Source organism: Diabrotica virgifera, chromosome 3, assembly GCF_917563875.1.
Source record: "Diabrotica virgifera virgifera chromosome 3, PGI_DIABVI_V3a".
Lineage (NCBI taxonomy): Eukaryota > Metazoa > Arthropoda > Insecta > Coleoptera > Chrysomelidae > Diabrotica > Diabrotica virgifera.
The window spans coordinates 76,266,795-76,288,319 of NC_065445.1; the positions used below are offsets into that span (position 1 = coordinate 76,266,795).

The 21,525-nt window shown below is 33.4% G+C and overlaps 1 protein-coding gene across 3 annotated transcripts in view; it reads left to right on the plus strand.

Moving 5' to 3' along the window:
- The first annotated feature begins 3,185 nt into the window (after nucleotides 1–3,185).
- LOC126881154 (uncharacterized) overlaps nucleotides 3,186–21,525 on the plus strand; it is a 209,976-nt gene continuing 191,636 nt past the window's right edge. For all 3 annotated transcript variants that reach the window (XM_050645229.1, XM_050645230.1, XM_050645231.1), the window contains exons 1-4: nucleotides 3,186–3,790; nucleotides 10,617–11,138; nucleotides 16,446–16,682; nucleotides 18,735–19,106. In XM_050645229.1, the coding sequence (XP_050501186.1) occupies nucleotides 3,285–3,790; nucleotides 10,617–11,138; nucleotides 16,446–16,682; nucleotides 18,735–19,106 (1,637 nt within the window). In that variant the 5' untranslated portion in view covers nucleotides 3,186–3,284. The remainder of the gene's footprint in view (nucleotides 3,791–10,616; nucleotides 11,139–16,445; nucleotides 16,683–18,734; nucleotides 19,107–21,525) is intronic.

Below are 21,525 nucleotides of genomic sequence, written 5' to 3' on the forward strand. Positions count from 1 at the left end.
TTATTGCATTCCAGTTGGTTTCCGTTTTTGTGTAACGGGCATATTAAGCCTAAGCTCCATTCTTCAGGCATTTGCTCCTCAGACCAAATTTTACAAACAATTTCTCGCATTACCTTGGTGAGCTACTCTCCACCGTGCTTAAATAACTCTGCTGGGATGCCATCGCTGCCTGGGGATTTGTTCTATAGATATTTTCACTTCTACCGAGGGGGGTTCCACGAGTTCCTCATTTCTGTATTCCATCTCTATATTGTTAGTAGGTTCCCCTTCCAGTAACTCTCGAAAGTACTCTACCCATCGTAACAGGATATCCTCTTTGTTGTTAAGTAAGTTACCTTCCTTATCATTACAATAGTTGATTCTCGGTTTGAATTCTTTTCTAATAATATTTGTTTGATGATAGAACTTTCTTGTTTCTCCGTGACTCATATGGCTTTCGAGCCGTTCTAATATGTCATTTTCCGAGTCTCGTTTCTTTTTTCGGTGTATGCGTTTTCCCCCTCTCCTTAGTTTTCCGTTGTTGCATGGTCCTAAATGCCTCGTTCTTCTCATCTGTTATTTTTTTGCAGTCTTGGTCGAACCAGTCGTTTCTTTCTTGGGTTCGGGATATTCCTAATGTGCTTTCGGCTGCTAATTTCAGAGCCTCCTTGCAGTTGTTCCACATTTCCGTGCTTGACTGGTCGACTGCCCAGGTGTGTTCTAGGGTTTCTTTTATGCTAACATGCTAACCACCAAAGTAAAAAATATTTGGGTAAAAACTCTTTACAATTAATCCGTCATAGGAACATAGAAATAAAATGTGATCTTAAACATGGATGTTCAAAATATCCAATGTTTCATGCTCTAGGTACAGTACTTGCTACCATAAAGTCATGATGTGAAAAAGTCAGATTCGAGCTCAATGGTACCTATGTAGAGCATGAAATATTGGATATTAAAGCATCCATGTTAAAATCCACATTTTATTTCTTTGTTCCTATGACGGATTAATTGTAAAGGGTTTTTACCCAAATATTTTTTACTTTGGTGGTTAGCATGTTACGATTCATGTAAACACTGATAATGATCGGTTAACCGATTGAAAACTAGTTTTGTTCTGTGATTTCCCTGTATAGGGATTTTAACAAATATACCTTTTATAAAGGATTTTTTCTACAACCCTGTTAAAAATGCAATTTTTAGCACTCCATAGGAGCGTTAAAAATGCTACTTTAAAGCACTAGTGCTTTAAAAATTTTAAGACACTGCAGTTAAAAGTGAATTGTTTCAAAATATTTATATTTCATTTATTAACATTAATATTAATAGTGCAACTTGCGCAATTTGAAAAAGGTGGTTTAAAAGGTTTTTTAAAATTTAATTTAAACTGTATTATTGCATTTTTAACACGTTTGTAGAAAAAACAAGTTTATGTAACGGTATAATATTTTCGCTAAGAATTTTTAGACATTCCCCTCGAGGGTAGACAACCAGTTCTACCTTTTACGGGTCATAGGTTTCATGGTTTCAGCAATTAACAAAAATATTGTATTTTATAAATTTATAACGTTTGTAGAAAAAATATATATTGTATGATACACGTGTTAAAAAGTACATTTTTAAGGCACTCATGTGAATTGCAGAATTCGCTTCGCTCATTCTGCAAACTTTCACATGCGTGCCTTAAAATTGTACTTTTAACACTTATATCATAAATAACTATTATAGTTTTTTGTATTCTAAATTGTACCTCAAATTGTAGGGTATGTGTGTGGGATACTCAATACGTTAATTTTTGTGCAATGCCAGAAAAAAACTTACAAAATATATGACAAAAACAAAGTTGAAACTTGACTGCACAAACGAAAAAAGACAAACAACACATATATCAAATTGTAAAAAATTGTACAATTTAGAGGTAGTTTTTTACGATTTGATATATATGTGTTGTTTGTCTTTTTTCGATTGTGCAGTCAAGTACCAACTTTGTTTTTGTCATATATTTTGAAAGTGGTTTCTGGCATTGCACAAAAATTAACGTATTCAGTATCTCACATACATACACTACAATTAAGTGAGATACAATTTAAAACACCTAGGCAACCAAGGAACACATTTGGAAGACCATATGAGTTTGAAATCTAGTAAGACACCAGGGCTAAATTGTTACAATTAGTCCATGTGGTGAGACCGCTCCCGTCTGGAAAAATTTCTGATTCGGTTTCTTTGTGGATTACTGTTTAAAATTATCCCCTTTAAACAAATCTGAAGGGTGCCGGGCGGAATTTTTGGGCAGAAATTGTTTAAAAAATTTTTTTAAACAAATACAAAATATCACGTTTTTTTGCTCCGGAACATATATTTTTGAGTTTTGTGGGTCATTCTGAACAAGAAAGGTATCTTGTAAATTTTCTCAGAAATTGATAGTTTTCGAGTTATAGGCGATTTAAAATCTGAAAAATTCGAAAATACGCATTTTAGAGGCTTAAAAACTCATAATTAAATTAGTATTTTTGAGGTTGCCAGATACTTAAATTGAAGACTAAATATTCAGCTTCAAGATTCTGAAGAGTGATCGCGTCTACGTTTCTCGCAACTGTATTTTGACACAGCTTCATTTATTTTTTACAAATTGTAAACGCCGAAACCGGTCGCCCACAAACTGTAGTAAATAAAACCTTCAATAAGATTATGAGCATTAGACTCCTTATCTCCTAACATTTTAGAAAAATTTAAACGCAGAATGAAAGATTACATTATTACCGATGGCAAAAATTCCCTTAAAATAAACAAAAAGTTTCTTTTGAATGAGATATTTGAAATTAAAATAACACTAAATATCCTCTTTTTTTTTTCTAATAAATATTATATATTATGTTTTTTATAATAAACATTATAGAAGTTTTCAGGGACTTTCGGCCTTCGGTAATAAGATAATCTTTCATTCTGCGTTTAAATTTTTCAAAAATACTTGTAGGTATTAGTTTTCTCAGGATTCAAATAAAACGAATGCATTTAAAAAGCGTTAAAGCCAAAATTTTGCGCCTACGCCCTAAAACAAAATAATATGACGGTATAACGTCACAACTAACATAATGTACCGTACTTACTACTTATGTATGTAATGATTTAATGACATATATTTCGTTGTCAAGATAATCTGTCAAGTATATGTAATATTTAAAGTAACTTAAATATTAGAGTATCAAGTGATTAGCTGTTAGTATGACAATTATTTGTTTGTAAAAGTCTTTGAGTTTTTCTTTCCAAACCAAATTCAATGTACACTCAAAAGTTACAATGCAATGAAGCATTTAAACTGTGGCTGTTCAATTATCAATAGCAATCACCAAAGGTCTTCAACATTTAGCAACAGCCACTCTTGTGTAAGTCAGTTAAAATCAAGAGGCTTCAAACTATGCCAGGAGGTATCAGACATGGATGCTCGAATCAGTGCGCCATCCCATAACTTCAGCCATACGAATACTGCAAAATTTACATCTCAAGATATATTTTCTACTGTGTCTAACAGCGAACAGACTGGTTCCAATAATGCTCCTAAAGTATTTATTGAAAACAATCCTTTTGAAGCCCTTCCACCGAATGAAGACCAAAAGTGCAGTTCTTTTATACAGAAGCTTATGAGCAATGCCAAAACAATGTTAGGCACGAGATGTTCTACATTGCATCCTTCAATTTGTAGCGAACAACCAACAAAAGAGACTGACAATTGTCAAGATGATTCTAAAGCAACTATTCATAGTAACTATAAATTAGGATATGTTAGAGATTATACAAGATATACTCCAAGGTAAGTACAATCTTCTACCTTAGCATTTCACTTTTTACAAGTAGCTGTTCCTTACTCTTATTCGCCACTCACTCCTGTTCATCGTTTCTTAATTTAAACCTTTCTCTATCAAGTTCTCTGTTCTACAGGTTTTCCATTCTTCTCTGTTTTTATCCACCTCTCTTTTCCTCAATTTAACAGCTCTATACTTCGCCCACATGACGTTTTTTATATTGTAGTCACCCCAACTATTTCTCTAATCACGTCGTTTCTGATCTTGTCCCTTCTAGTTTTACCCAATATCCACCGTAACATTTTCGTTTCAGTTAGCTCCATCTTCTTTTCCTGAACTCTCTTTACAGACTACACTTAACCATACTGCAACTATAGTATATTGTCATGTGTTTAGATGGATAGATAGGTTTAAAGAGGTGGCCTTCTGGCCTATTCCACTGCGACCGTTTCAGATCTATTGTGGCCCTCTAGTCCTAGATAACAGTTTCTAGCCTGACCCTTTTTAAAAAGTCTAATAGCTTCGAGACAGCACCGGTGGTTTTAGGCCTTGTAGTGCTGTCTTTTTGGTGAAGTTGACGATTTGTGTTTTCTGAGCATTGATTATATCAGTCTCTCTTGTTTACACCAGTCGTCAACTATATTTAGGGCTGCTTGCATTTTCCCAGACACCACCTGGGCAAACCTGCCACTGACAACGATTGCTATATTGTCAGCGTATACTAGACAGTAAAAGTCTCCCGTGGACAGATTTTTGAGAAGCTCATCTACCAAGGTTACCCAAAGTAGAGGTGACAGAACTATTCCTTGTGGACAGTCTAGACCTACTCTTGCTTTGATGGTTGCTTTACCCAGAGTGGATATTAGTATCCTACTCTCCGCAGGGATTCTCCAGGATATTACTTATCCATCTGCATATTACCGCAGGTGTGCCTCGTCTACTCATAGCCCCTATCAAAGAGCTGCGTAGTAAGATGATTAAATGCCCCTTCAATACCTAAAAAAGCGGTCATTGCTATCTTTTTGTCCTCCATTGACTTTGTCAAATGTTTAATTAAGTTTCGTGTAAAAGTCAAAGCTCACTAGGTAGAATATTTTGTTTTATTAATATTATTTTACGCACCAAAAATTTCGATAACTCATCCAATATTAATAATTAATAAGTATTTTTTTTGAAAAATTATTTTTGATTCAATATTTTCACGGCTAACCTAACAATATTTAAAGTAATTTTTGTTGCGATTAATGTTTGGTTTAAATAAGTACGAATAACTTACCAATTAAAGCATTTAGATATAGGGATAGCTTTAGAAATAAAACGTACCATAAAATATCATTTAATTATAATACTAAAATACAGGGTGTCCCATTTAAGAAAACTCAAAATACTGATTCCGAGTTTCGACCAACCCTATGTATACAGTGTATACCTACTAAAATTACACATTACTCATTTAGATTTATTGATATCTTTTTGTTTTACAACAAATAAATTTTTGTAATATACAATTTTTGGTGGGGAATTTAGATTTCTCGTCCCAAAAAACCCCCGCTTACCAAATTTCGTGTTGTTATCTCATGCCTGTCAGGAAATATTCAAAAATAAATAAAATAAAAGTTTACCTTTGACACCCTGTATTTCGGTTATTATCAACTTTCATACAAAGATAAGTTGGCTTAAATCGACCTATTTTAACCTCAAGAATCTAAGGTTACTATGGCCCATTCTTTACCAAACACCTAACCTGTATATTATGTACCCTCCGACAATTTCGATTTCACTTCCATCTAATTCGATTGTGATATCTAGATTTGGCATCACTTTTTTTATTTAAATTCATTTTTAAACCGACTTTCTCAGATTCTTATTGCTCCGTTAGCATGTAGATTAGATCTTCTGTATTGTTGTTTATGAGTACTATGTCATCGGCGAATCTTAATAATAATAATATGTAAGCACTACGAGCCTAGTAAGCCCATGGCTTGATGTACTATTCTTTTCCACTCCCTTTTGTCAGTCGCTTTTCTTTCCCAGTTCCTTACGTTAATTCTTCTCATATCTTCTATAACTCCATTACTCCATCGTGACCTCGGTCTTCCTCTTCGTCTTTTCCCTGCCAATGCACTAGATAGTACTATTCTGGGAATTCTAGATGGAATCATACTCTGCACATGGCCCAACCATCTAAGTCTTTGCGCCTTAATTACTGCTAGTATGTTAGGATCTTGATAGAGTTAGTTCCTTATTTGTTCTTCTTACCCATTGTCCATTTAAGTTTTTCCCACCGAAGATTTTGCGCAGTATTTTCCTCTCCCAAACTAATAACAACTCTTGCTGTTTTTTTGTTGTGACCCATGTTTCAGAAGCATACGTTACTATCGGCCTTATTACAGTCTTGTAAGTTCTTAGTTTTGCTTTTCGTGGTATATTTTTACTTCTTAACAACCCATTAAGAGCAAATATAGCGCGGTTGCCCGACATAATTCTCTTTTGTATTTCTTCTTCACAGTTAGGATCTCTTGTGAAGACAGTTCCTAAGTACTCGAATCTCTCAACTTCTTCGAATTTATACTGTTTTCCCTTCGCTGTTGTCATTGTTATGTATTGCCCCCGAACGAATTGCTTATTTGTCGATTCCATATACTTTGTTGTTGCTTCATTTATATACAATCCTTTGGTTGCTGCCCTCTCCTCGAGTTTCATGACTGTTTTTATAAGTTCTATTTTGCCCCTAGCCAAGATTACCAAATCGTCTGCGAATGCCAAGCACTGATGTTTTTTGTGGTAGATCAGACCTGTTCTATTAATGTTTGCTTCCTGTATAACCTTTTCTAGTAGTATGCTAAACATTATAGACGATAATGGATCACCCTGCCGCACTCCTTGTTTGATCTCAAAGCTTTCTATTATAGTATTGTTTATCTTGACTTTATTCATTGTTCGTTGGAGAGTTAATTTTATAATTCTAATAAGCTTTGGAGAAACGTCCATGTCTTTCAATGCTGTGAATAACTCGCTTCTTTTCACTCGATCGAAAGCCTGTTTAAAGTCAATGAAAAGAACCATGGTGTCTTTATTATATTCGTAACTTTCAGCCTGTGTTTCTCGTAGTGTGAAGAACTGATCCAAAGTACTTCTGCCTTTTCTGAACCCACTTTGATATTCTCCTATGCTTTTATCAACCTTCGTTGTTAATCTGTTTTTAATATGCATAGCCAATATTTTATACGTTATGTTTAGCAGCGCTATGCCTCGATAATTTTGACAATCAGCCATATTTCATTTTTTGTGAATAGGACACAGTATTGCTCCTGTCCATTCCTCAGGTAGTATTTCCTGTTCCCATATATTATTAATTACTTTATGGATTTTCTCTACTAACTGATTTCCTCCAAATTTAATCATTTCAGCCGTTATGCCGTCGCTTCCTGGGCTGTTGTCCATTTTTAATTTATCGATGATATTCTGAATTTCGCTTATTGGGACCGTGCAAGTTCGGCAAAGCGACCCCTATTTCTTCGCTCTGTACTATTATTCGCACTTTTAATTATATTGGCCAATTATATTAGTCCTGGTTACTGGATAATTGTCAAGGCCATAGTCCAAAAAAATAGTAAGAAGAAAAAATAAGATTCAGGTTATGTTATGAAAACGTGAACAATTGTATGTAGTAAATAAAATTAGTTATTAAAATGCAGTACTGCACTCAAAATACAATTAATTAAATTACCTTTATATAATAATTGCATATCATATCAATATTGTGGAGCAATATATAATTTTTCTGCTTCAATGACAGAAGGTATGAAATATACGTCAATTTGACAATTTCAATCGACAATATAAATTATTTAAGATAGTTGCAATATTTCTCCGCGACTCGCGCACGGTCGTTTCTCGTTTCCCTTTCCAAGTACTTGCACACCGCGAATAGTCGGCTCCTGCTCTTCACCCTGTTGATTTTGTATTTCATTTACTAGATCCTCTGTTTCCTCGTTATTATCGTCTGTCTTTTCAGGTCCATTTAGAAGCTCCTCAAAGTACTGCTTCCAGCGTTCTAATATCTCTGGTTTACCCATAATCATTTCTCCATTTTTGTCTTTATAATGTACAGTTTTCGGATGGTGCCCTCGTTTCTCATTTTTTATCCCTTGGTACAGGTTCCTAATTTGATTATTTTTGTAGCTTCCCCCTCTATATTTTTCAGTTTAGCTTCATAATGTTTCCTGTTTTTTTTCTCGTAGTATTTTTTTGGTTCTATTTCTTTGTTTAGTGTAATTTTTCTGCGCTTCTCTTGTTCCTTGAGTTATCATTTTTAATCGTAGCTTGGCCCGTTCTTCCAATGATTGTTCACATTCTTCATCAAACCATTCTTTTTGTTTTTTCTTTGTGTTGTCATTGGTGCTGGAAATATTTGCTGCTTATTTAATTACATCTTTTATAGTATTCCCCACATGCATTCTACATTCCTTTCATCCACTATGCTCTCTAATTTGTTGTTAATAATTTGTCCATACAACGTTTGCTCACATTCTGTCTGTAATCTGATTGGTTTGTTTCTTTCGTATTTTAATCTCTTTTTGTTTCGAAGAGTTGGTACTAATTGTTTCATCCATATTCCGACCAAATATTGGTCTGAGTCCATATCAGGTCCTCTATATGTTCTCACCTATGTTATGCAGTGTTCTTCGTTTTTCTCAATTAAAACATGGTCGATCTGGTTGGCTGTACGACCGTCTGGAGATTTCCATGTTCCCTTATAAATGTCCTTTCGTTGGTGGTACGTACTTTTTATTATAAGTCCCTTTTTTTTGGCAAAATCTACTAGGAAATATCCATTTTCATTAGTCTCTGGATGTAAACTGTGCTTGCCTATAGTGGGCATTAATATTTCTTCTCTGCCTATTTTGGCATTAGCGTCTCCTAGAATGATCTTCATATCATACCTGGGTATAGCCTGATATACTTCATCTAATTTGCTATAAACTTGCTCTTTCAGATCCATTCCTTTTTCCTCCGAGGGTGCATGTATATTAACAAATGTTATTTTTTGGTATTTACCTTTTAATCTGAGAGTGCACATCCTGTCCGAAATTGCTTTAAAGTCTGAAACAAATTCTTTCAATTTTTTACTTATTATAAAACCTGTACCCAGCAGTCTGTTAGTGCTTCCGCTATTGAAAAATATATAGTCGTGTATTTCCTGGCTACCCTGCCCCAATTGTTTTGTCTCTTGTAGAGCTACTAGATCAAACTTACATTTCTTAACTTCGTTTATTAAATGCTTCAGCTTTCCTTCCTGATAGGATCCTCTTATATTCCAAGTTGCTGCTTTTACCATTTCTTCTGTTATTTTATTAATTTGTTTTTTGATTTCCTTTTTTTGTGTCCGTGTTCCCTGCGGTGTCGTCGTTGTTGATTCATCTTCGTCTGCATCTGATTCTAGTTTTTTGAGATGTCTTCTTTTATTTTTTCCAATTGCCCGCTTTCTTTGTTCCAGTTCCATAGTTCATTATTTACTATTAATCTCTGGTACCCTATTTTTGTGGTTTTTCCTTTGTTTTGCTGCTCTCTAGCCATTATTCTAAGTTTGGCTTGTATTTCCCTTTCGTATTTTGTTAGATCATCATTTACATATATTCTGTCCCTTAGCTGGTTAAGCTTCATTTTATTTTGCATTACTTTTGACTTTTCATATTTATTATCCAACTCTACTAGACATGTTGTGTCTCCCAGCTTTCTTGCATCGTTTACCCTTACTTTAACTCCCATTTCTTTGTCTATGAAACTTTCTACTTTATTCTTTAGTATATTGGGATTGTCCGTGTCAATTGGAAGTCCTTGAATCACAATGTTTCTTTTTCGTTTTTCTCTTTCTAATTTTTGTAATTTTATATTCGTAATACTTAATTGGTTTTGCAGCTGATTTATCTCTTTAATCGCTTTTTCATTAGCTAGTTTTTGTTCTCCTATTTCTCTTCTATACTCCTTTTGTTCATCTTTGAGCTCTTTTAGTCCTTCAGTTAGCATATTCATGGTTTCCGCCTGATTTTTCTGTTGATTTTTTATTTCCTTTGTATCCTCAGCCAGTCCTTTTAGCAAATCCATCATTTGGGATAGCATTTCTGGGTTTGAATCATCCCATTTTTTTGGTGATCTATAGGTTTTTTTGGAATTTTTGAATATATCATTCCAAGTTCCTGCTTTTCTTTTTCCTCCCTCTGAATACGTATCATCTGAGTCTGTCATATTTATAAGATTTCGCTTTTCTTGATGTTGCCCTAGTTTCGCGAGAATATTCTTTGCACCGCGATAGGGGATGATATCCAGTTCAACCCTTCAGAAATATCCACCCCTCTCAGTGCAATCAGCTTCTCTCTAAACTTTATTAAGTTACGCTTTCCAATGATTATTCGCTTTAATTGAGGTTTGGCAACACCGCTTTATATTCGAACCGGACTTCAGCTGTAGAACTAGCTGTTTTATTTAAGTATCTTATCAATATAACCTTACTTGTTTTTCTTATTGTCAGTATTGTTTTTAACGCCGAATATCACTTTTTCCAGTGGATTTACACTTATTTTATTGTTCTTCACTTTATAATCACCTGGTACTGTCAGTTAACATTTAATTTTCGCAACAATAATTCTCGAAATTTTCGGGTTTATCGTTGGCGAAAAATCAAACACTTTAACACTTTCAATGCCACCATCGGCAAATCTTAGATGACTTAAAAATTCTGCCATCAATTTTAATTTCACGTTGTTTCCAATTTAATTTCTTGAACACCCTATATATTAACTATTCACAATTAACTTTTTATTTTGTTTCAAGCGACTACTGCCTTTGTGATGGCGATGACCATGAAAATATCAGTAACCTAGAATCAACATGGACCACCGCTGACTCACTGCCTAAAGAACAATCCCCTCCTAGCTCGGCCAGGTCTAGACCGACATCTTCCGTAAACTATAGCATGCAATGTCAGGCTTCTACATCCGACAGACTGACATTGGATAGCATGCACCCATCTTCCAAGTTAAAATATTTCTATTCTGATAATGAGTATAATCCTCCACACGACGATGCTTTTTCTAAATTTAAAGAAAACATTTACAAAAGAGGACAACGAAAATATTTAAAAGGTCATAAAGTTTATATTAATAGTGACGACCGTCATTACGAAGGGCCTAAGGTTTTTGCAGATCGGCCAAATGTTTTTATTGAAGACCAAAATATTTATTATGGTGATCTAAGTACAGATATAAATACCAAGACGGAGAGTGAAAGTATTGGAACTGGCGAAAATTATATTGATTCGAAACGTTTAGACGAGTATACCCATAAAACTTCAAGGTATGTATTGCTTTTCATCGTATATAGGTCTCCCTCAGCTCTTTCTATCCGTCTCTGTCTTGTGCGTCTTGCGGTGGTAACGGGTAGATACTTCTCTGCAATTCCGGCAAGTTGTAGATCTACTTCAGGAATAGTACACCTGCTCACGGGAGTTCATGGATTTCTTCAGCCTCCCATTACCGGGTAAACCTTGTACAAACCCAAATCATTCTTATCTGTATCCTTTCCTCTCTCCACATCCAAACCAACTCGCCAACACGCACTAGACAAGCGTGGCATTTTATTATCTTAAAACCCCAACAGCAAATTTCCATGTATTACTTTTTATCATCATTCTGTCTATACTTGACCACTGCTGAATGTAGGCCTCCCGTAGTTCATTATGCGCATCTTGTTGGAAACGCGTCTTGTCTGGGTGTATTACATTTAACTAATCTTAAATTAAAAAATAAATATACAGGCTGTCCAGAAACTCTAACGACAAACGAAGACAGGAGATTCATCAGATAATTTTAAGACAATTTAACCCAATTCATCTAATCCGAAAATGTTTCCTAAAGGAGCTAGAGCTATTTGAAGATGGCGTCTGGTAATTAGTTTTTTAAACGCTTTTATTTAGTTCAATCGCTTGCGTCAAATCTTTAGAAGTTAATTTGAGTGCCTTTTCTTCAATGCAAATAAATGAAATTTTGCAGACATATGCATTCGCGGGAACAATACACGAATAGTCGATCAAAAAATTTTTTTGTGTTTATGAAAAACGATTTTAATGGAAAATGCTTAAAATCACATTGTTTTTTACAATGTAGAAACTTAAAACTTTTACAGATTGTAGCTAATTATATGAACTATACATAATTTCACTTTTTACATAAATTTTTTACGTTATGCTTCATACATAAACAATAAAGTTTCAAATTTATCCAGTTTCTGTCCGGTTTCTATCCAGTTTTCAGCGAAAAAAGTTATAGCACCGCAGAGAGACGAATGCTGCCCTTAGTATTGTCGTGGGCTTCGACTGTCCATAAAACGCAAGGTTCGACTGTTGACTACGCTGTCGTGAACTTAACGACGTTCTACACTTTCGTCAAAGGATTAAGGATTTGCATGAAATTTTAGTATGTTATAGTTTACTTCAAAAAACTAAGATTTGATTTTTTAAAAATTGTTTTACCGTGCCGTTTAATTACTATTAAGGGTCAAAGTTAAGTTTTAACATGGGCTCTTATGGGAATTCTTAAAAAGTTAATAACTTTTGACCCAAATTTACAATTTTTAATTATTTGTGCTTAAATTAAAGGTTTTTTGGTAAGGAATAACATATTAAAAAATGAGGATTGTTTACCGTCCCATTTATTTTTTATTTATTTATTATAATTAATTCCGTAATTTATTCCGTAATTTCCGTAATTTATTATAATTTATTTTTATAAAGTATTCAATACTGAAACATATGATTTAAGTATTCTGCTATAAATGCATTGTTAACAACTTTCGCTTGCATATAAGTTTCCCCTCCTTTCCTCTGAGAGGCATACCCCGCAACGAAGGTGTAGAACGTCGTTAAGACCGACAGTGTGTGCGTAAGGGCAGGCTTAAAAGCCTGCAAAGCTTACGTTGCATTGAGCCGAGTGCGATCATTAAGGTACGTATCAATACAAGGGTAAATGCCGCTCGGTGTACGAGGCCGAGAGGCTATCACCGACGTATCCACTATGTGGAGCTACTACACCGAGCAAGGTTTACCCTTGTATGGATACGTACCTTTAGACGGCTTGCGCATCTAAGAACTGCACTGCGAGAAATTAACAGGGTCTACACCGTGCAATAGTAAAGTATTAGAAGAGATGGAAAGACTACGAAAGCTGTAATAGGTGTAAATAATCATTTTGATTTAAGAAGTGTATGAATAAATTACAGAAAATGTACAATGTGTCTATCAAAAGTTGAAATAAATGCAAAAAATATATCTGTCGTATACTTACATCCTTTTTTTAAACATGATGATATATTTTAATGTTTAAAAAGTGTAAGACTAAAAAGTAAAAAATAAAAATATATGAAAAAAAAATTTTAAGAAACGCTTTATTTAGTTATGAGTGACTAAAATTTAAAATTTTATAAAAAAATCAACTAAAAAGCAAAAAATAAAAAAAGTCAAACTCGAAGGATTATTCGAAAAAAACGTTCGTTAAAAAAATGAAAAAATCTAACATATTCGTTAAAGAAAAGCGTGGGGCGCGTCTTCATTGAATAAACGGTTTGAGGATAGCGCCCCACGCTTTTCTTTAACGAATGTGTTAGATTTTTTCATTTTTTTAACGAAAGCTTTTTTTTTCGAATAATCCTTCGAGTTTAATTTTTTTTATTTTTTGCTTTTTAGTTGATTTTTTTATAAAATTTTAAATTTTAGTCACTCATAACTAAATAAAGCGTTTCTTAAAAATTTTTTTTTCATATATTTTTATTCTTAAATATCTCCAGAACGCTTCTATTTAGAAAAACGAAAATTGGTACACATATTTATCTTCCAGAGATAAATCGATTGCATCCATTTCAAATTTATAGTACCGGTCATAGGCGTCCGTTTTGGGTAGCGCAACAGTTATATTATCGCATAACTTTTTTGTTTTTAATCTTTAAGCATTTTGTCTGGATTATTAAAATGAAAGGTATTATAGTACTAAAATGTAGTCTTACTTTAAGTCGATAGGTAACACCGTTTTCTAGAAAAATCGATTTGAAAATTTTTCGTTTTTTGAATATCAAAAAAAGGTTTAAAAAAAAACTATTTATAAAAACGAAAACTGGTACGTTTATTTAAATTCTAGAGATGAATCGATTTCATTAATTGCGAATTTCTAGTACCGGTCATATGCGTCCGTTTTGGGTAGGTCAACGGTTATTTTATCGCATAACTTTTTTGTCTCTAATTTTTAAGAATTTTTGACACTAGATTATTAAATTATAAGGCATAGTACTAAACGTTACTCTTGTTTTAAGTTGGTAAAATACACCGTTTATTTTTGAAAAAAAATTTCATTTTTCTTCAAATTCAGGAAACTAAAAATTTTCAAAGCGATTTCTCTAGAAAACGGTGTGTCCTACCGACTTAAAGCAGGAGTACCTTTTAGTATTATAATACCTCACAATTTAATAATCCAGTATCAAGAATGCCTAGAAGTTAAAGACAAAAAAGTTATGCTATAAAATAGCCGTTGCCCCATCCAAAACGGACGCCTATGATTGGTACTAGAAATTCACAGTGGAATGGATTTATTTCTAAAAGGTAAATATGTGTATAAATTTTCGTTTTTCTAACTAGAAGCGTTCTGGATAGGAGGTATTTAAGGAAAACTAATTACAAGACGCCATCTTCAAAGAGCTCTAGCTCCCTTAGGGCTAACTAGACTTTAGTAAATCAAGCAGAAATGCATGGTCTTTACTTAGAAAACTTGGTAGTAGTAGAAATCCAACTAGAGATAAAATACAAATAATAGTTCCCAGCACCAATAAACTTTAAATCATAACCCAAATAAAGTAATGGTTTAATGTGTCAGTTTGTTAGTGTTTCACGCTCTTATGTAGCACCCGTCAGAGGATTTTCGTGAACATGTCATTTGAATATTTTTTTAGAGATAGAATGCTTGATAATATCTAGACAAAAGTATATCTTCAACAAATGTATTTCTTTTTTTCCTTATTTATTATTCGCGGTGTGCAAGTACTTGGAAGGGAATTGAGAAACGATCATGCGCGAATAGCGGAGAAATATTGCAAGTTTCTTAAATAATTCATATTGTCAATTGAAATTGTCAAATTGACGTACATTTCATATCTACTGTCATTGAAGAAGAAAAATTATATGTTGCTCCACAATATTGATATGATATGCAATTATTATATAAAGGTGAATTTAATTAATTGTATTTTGCTTGCAGTACTGCATTTTAATAACTAATTTTATTTACTACATACAATTGTTTACGTTTTAATAACATAACCTGAATCTTATTTTTTTCTTCTTATTATTTTTTTTGGACTATGGCCTTGACAATTATCCTCTAACCAGGACTAATATAATTGGCCAATATAATTAAAAGGGCGAATAAAGTTGTAGAGCGTAGAAATAGGTGTCGCTTTGCCGAACTTGCACGGTCCCAATACGCCAGTCAATGGGAGCAAGAATAGGATATTACCTCTGAATTCTATCCTACTGCATGGATTTTAATGAAATTTTGGGCCTAGTCTTTACTTATCTCCTTATTCAAAGTCTACCCTATGCCGATGTGTGCTTTTATCTTGGGGGTGGTTAACACCCGTTCTTAGGGGTGGAAAATTTTTTGGTTAAAACTACCACGGATTTCGCTAGAGAACCTAATTCTAAGCAAAAACTGTTCCATAATTTTTTTTTGAAAACTCATAATACTTTTTGAGATATTCGTGGTTGAAAATTGGCCATTTTAATTGAAACATTAATACCTTTTCGAACGATTTTTTGCGAATACCTTAAAAACTATGCATTTAACTATAAAAACTATATTCTTAAATATACGTCTCATTTCTTCTTAAAATATATTAGTCATCAACTTTTTTGCAGAATATATCGCTTAGTTTGAATGAAATCGACATTTAGTACTTATTACTCATTTTAAAGGTCTTTTCAAGCACTACAAAAGTTATTAGTATCATTATACACCTAAAATCGACTTACTGTTATTCCAAGTTGTCTGTTATTTCAAGTTGAATACACCGATTTTAGCATGCAGCAAAAAAACAAACTCTTCTTACCTACCATATCCCTCTATGTATTTTAACTAGAAGATTTGTGAAGGAACGAATTTTTTTGTTTTTTTATAACATATAGAAATATTTTATATAGTTTGTTTGTTAGATGCATAGTTTTTAAGGTATTCGCAAAAATCCGTCCGAAAAGGTGTCATTTTTCAATGAAAATGGCCAATTTTCAACCACGAATAATTCAAAGTATTGAGTTTTCAAAAAATAATTATAGAACAGTTTTTGCTTAAAATTATGTTCTCTAGCCTCTTCCGTGGCTATTTTAACCAAAACATTTTTCATCCCCGAGAAGGGGTGGGAACCACCATAAGATAAAAGCGTACATCGGCATAGGGTAGACTTTGTTTCTTGATCTATTCCCTACTTACTGTGAAAATATCAAGTAAATCGATATAGTAGGATGGAATTCGGAGTCAAATACCCTCATTGACTGCCCTATTAGGCTACTAATGTTATTTTACGGCCTACAAACACTACAGAGCATTTTTAATATTCTCATAATTACAGTGATGTGAACAAAAGCGACATACCCGACAAAGATACCAATGATGTTCCCAAAAAATCTGAATCAAATAGAAGAATCTTTTCATTATTAGATACAGCTTGGCTAAACCCCTTTCGTCGAGAATCTTCCAAAAAATCAACTCTCGCGCAGAATTTAACAAACGTTGATGACGAAAAGAAAACAGATAGTTTAAACAATATACCTTGTAGAGATGTTACTTGCTATAGAGTTATTGAAAGGTAAGTTTACCGATTACTATACCCTGTTTTTAAACCTGGAGAAGTAAACTCAAAAGACCGATTCACCTAATAATGTCACTAGAAAAATCACCAAATACATCTTCTTTTTTGGTTGGTAACCCACAAGTATTATATTATACTAATACGTCGCTAAAGAGTTCTAAAAACAACTGTTTATATAAAAGCAGACTAAAAATCTAAAAATTAAAGGAATAACGCAGAAAACACAAAAAATCGCCGATATAACTTAATTAACATATTAAATGCCAATAGTGTCAAAATTTCATAAATGTCAATAGTGCCAAAATTTCATAACGATGGAGTAAACTTGCCTGAAGTTGGACCAATTACAAACAGGCATTAAGGCACGGTAAAGAATTACTTCTTCTAGTTTAAAAACAGGGTATAGTTAATTGGGTTTATAACATACAGTATATCGCAAATATACGAAATAAATTCATTATTCCAGAAACAGACGACTTTTAAAAGGATCTTAAAACATCCGGGCGCGATGACGTAATCGATGATTTTTTAAATCAGAATATAGTTCGTGTGCTAGATTGAACAGTGTAGAACATTGATTTAATGGAAAAGCAATGTTTATTTGCGAAAAAAACATTTTTTTATGTTTTCAGGTAACAGTAAAATGTATTTTGAATTAAATTAATTACATACATTCTTCTTTTTTTATGTCAAATAATTTAAATAAAAAAATTTTTTTTGACACCCTGTATAAATAATGATATAAATGTTTATATTACTGAATAGAGAATTGAATAACCATTCAAATGAACTAGCACACGACCCCTATTCCCATTAAAAAAATCATAGATTACGTGATCACACCCAGATGGATAACGTCAGCAGTATGACGTATATGCCAAAATATCAGAATTCAAAAATAAAAATCGAAGTCGCCGGTTTACAAAATAACGAATTTATTCCTTTCATTTGCACCGTACTGTTTATGTGTTAAACATTACGTCATCATTTTTGGATTAATGACGTAATTGAGGATTTTTTATTGTGTGTACCCAATAAATTTACTTCCTCTCTGCAGTTCCAACATCATTTCTAATTCTAAAACGTAGTACTCGATGATTCGCCTTATATTCTCTTTTGGGTTGACTCTTAGACCTTTTGATAGGTATCAAAAGCACATTCTAATATTACTCCAATCTACTGGAACATCTCATGAGTAGAGTTCCTAATTGATAATAGAAAGATTTTCTTTCATTCTCACCAAGTTGACGGCATACAAACAGACTGGAACTCTTTCATCACATACAAATTTCATTTTCATTATTCTTTCTAATTTAAATCTCAAACCTGGTTTTTCTCTACATTTCGTCTCCTCCTAAATAGAAGCAACATGAGTTTGTTCCCCTTCATTTAAAGGCATCCGTCAATTCAATATTTTTTCGAAAGCTGTCTGTTATAAACCGGTCTTACCATAGTAAATTCTTTAATGTACACACGATACCCATTCCAGAATTCTGGAACCCTCTATTAGCTTCTACGTGTCTAGTAGATTGGTACTATATGTTGTTAAAGTCACTTGGTAGCCTCTAAAAAACTTTGACGCCTGCGATCTAGTACCTTGCAGTCATGCTCAAGCTGGGGCTCTATGCTGAGGCTCCTTTTTGGGGTTTTCTTCCATAGTCCTTGGTGATACGTCTTCATAAGTAGGAACCTATGGAGGAGTATCACCAACGCATTCTAGTCTAACCTGGAGGTTCATTTAGATACTTTAATTTTTGTAGTTTTTTGGATACCACTAGACATTTCGCTTTAGCGAAATGTTAGTGTACGGTCCACCCCGCTTGTCTATCTGACCGCCCTTTTAAAACATAGGCTATTTTGTTGCTTTGGGAAAATTTATTAGCGTAAGTTAACCATAATTTAAAAACAGCTTTTTTTTGTTCGAGAATGTTTTTTCTTTTTCCGCCAGTCAGTGTACCAAAAAGTCCACCGTCTTCGACCACTGGGAGGATAAAATTAGAATATAGATTTTGTCATTTTAGTACTCTAGCCAAAATTATTCTTTTTTAGTAATCGAGCAAACTCAGCTGAACCAATCAGAAGTAGAGGAGACACTCACAAAACTACAGAACATAAACCCAGAGGAGGTTTGGGTGCTAATTTAAATACTAATGAAATAAGAAAAGTCAAAGCTCACTCTTGTGATCTCTATAATGGTAGGAATCATAACATTAATAGCAAACATGTATACAGCCATCCGCAGTCCAAAAATATAGCAGAAACTACTCAAAATACCTGTGATATCAGAAATAATTTTGTATCTACTGGTTGTAATGTAGATCCATCAGTAGATAAAAGTATCAAGACCTCTTTGACTAATTGTGATCCAAACTGTCGAGTTTGTAGGCATGTTTACCCCCCAAATAAGGATCCAAGAAATAAGTATGTATCTAATTTTATAATAAATAAAAATTTTAAGTATGCTATTGTATATACAGTGACGAACGTACTAGTAACCGGCAAAATAACGCAAACGATGGAAAACATAATACATTGTGGAGTAAAAAGAGATGAAACTATTAGAGGTGGAAATTATCGATATAAACGTATAAATTAACATTACATTACATAGTTTTCCCACAATTCTTTAGACGTATCGGAGGTGTGTGACAACTGTCACTGTGACAGGAGAATTTTATAAAATACTCCTGTCATAGACGTCTAAAGGTATGAAACTATGTAATGTAATGTTACTTTATACGTTTATATCGATAATTTCAACCTCTCCTAGTTTCATCTCTTTTTATTTTACAATGTATTATGTTTTTCATCTTTTGTGTTATTTTGCCGGTTATTAGTGCGCCCATCTCTGTATAATCATATCCCTTCTACAATATATAATGGTGTAGGGTTATGCTACTCGTATTTTAATATAACCAATTTTTTCTAAGACCGTTTAATAATATGCTCATTATTCGCTATTTTTGAATAGATAATAACACCCATTACTTTACCCGTGAGTAATAGTTCATTACTCACGGGCTGAAGTTACTCACGGGTTGAAGTTAGATTCAAGTGGTGCATGGCACTTTTAATATACCTATTAGCAAATAAAATTACTCAAACTTGTTTATTTAATAAAATAATCATTGTAATTTATATCAACAATTAAATTCGAAAAATGTTCAAGGATTTTTAACTGTAACAATGAGTTAGTATATGTATTTTTTACGTTTAAATTTCAACATTTGACATTTTAAGATTGACGTTATTAAAAGGTAAATAAACAATCGGTATTAACTCCGTAAAAGGATTTACGGATATGAAATTTATATCAATGAATTCTGTTTTACTTACTGTTGATTGTACAATAGATTTTTATTGAGAGCACACGTTCTTTTTCATGTAATTGCCTTAAAATATATGTCCTATTTTTAAAAGCCACCGCCATCCGCTATTCCATGACACTATTAATGACAACTGTTTGATTGTTTCATAAGCTCAAGAAGGGTAATTCTAACAGTGTTGACATAGTTATATAAAATATGTTTTCTTATGAAAAATAAAATCTTTCGATTTTAAATAATGTTAGTAGTTGATAATTATATTTTTCTACTAATCCAAATATAAAAGGTTGTAGAAAAAGTATAGTATTCTACTTGCATATAATGGCTATTCCTCACTCTGATGAATTACGACGCTAGCCTACGGCTCGTGTCGCAAACTTCATCATCGTGAGTAATAGCCATCATTACATGCTCGTTGAATAATATATTATAAGGCATTTTTACTTTACTTTGCAGTTACTATAGAAAATATTACTGTTATTCTAATTCATCATCATCCATCGTCAGGCAGTTGTAAGTCCACTGCAGGACATAGGTCTCTTCTATTTGTATCCAGAATGTACGGTCTTATTCAGTATGGATCCAATGTTTCATCTTTCGCAGATTATATTGTCAAGTATAAGTGGTCTTGCTCCATTTCTTTTATCTGTTCTTGGTTTCCATTCAGTTAACTTGCGTATCCACATTCCATTCTTTATCCTTGCCACGTGACCAGCCCATCTTCATTTTATTCTGAAAGCTCTCTCTACAACATCTGTAACTCTTGTTCTGTTTTGTTTTCGTAGATATTCGTTGTTGATCTTGTATTTTATTGTTACTCCTATTATTTAACGCTCCATCCTTCTTTGCGCTATTCTTAGCTTTAAAGCATTTTTTTTTGTTAGGTACAGTGTTTCCTGACGGTTACTAGCAGAACAGGCTAATCAAAAAAGTTTACACTTAAGATTAATCGATATGTTGCCGTCTTAAATTTGTTTTTAACATATTTACCTAATTAGCCTTCTTCGGTCCATCTTTGGACATTGCCTCCCCAATCATTTTCCATTCTTCTCTGTCTGTCGCTACAGTTATCCACCTAGAGCCCACGTGCATCTTGACATCATCTGCCCATCTCATTTGGGACCTTCCTCTGCTTCGTTTATATTCCCATAGTCTCCAATTTATAAGAATTTTGTTCCATCGGTCTTCTTTTTGTCTTTTTTGTCTTATATTGTATCCGGCAAATCTCCATTTCAATTTTGCAACTTCTTGTCTAACATCTCTAACTTTTGTTTTCTCTCTTATCCTTTCGTTTCTCTTTTTATCCATTATGGGCTATTGATTATGTTTTTTAGAAAGGAACTACGTTAACGGGGTTTTATTGTTTCATATAGTCAATGGACCTCTAAATATGAAAAACCCGCGAAGTGCTACCATTTAAAGGGTGCGTTTTTGAGAAAGGGTTGGATTAGTCCCTAGACACAGGGCGAATTAGGATGAGTTCTATGCACTTTTGGTACAAATACATCTACAGG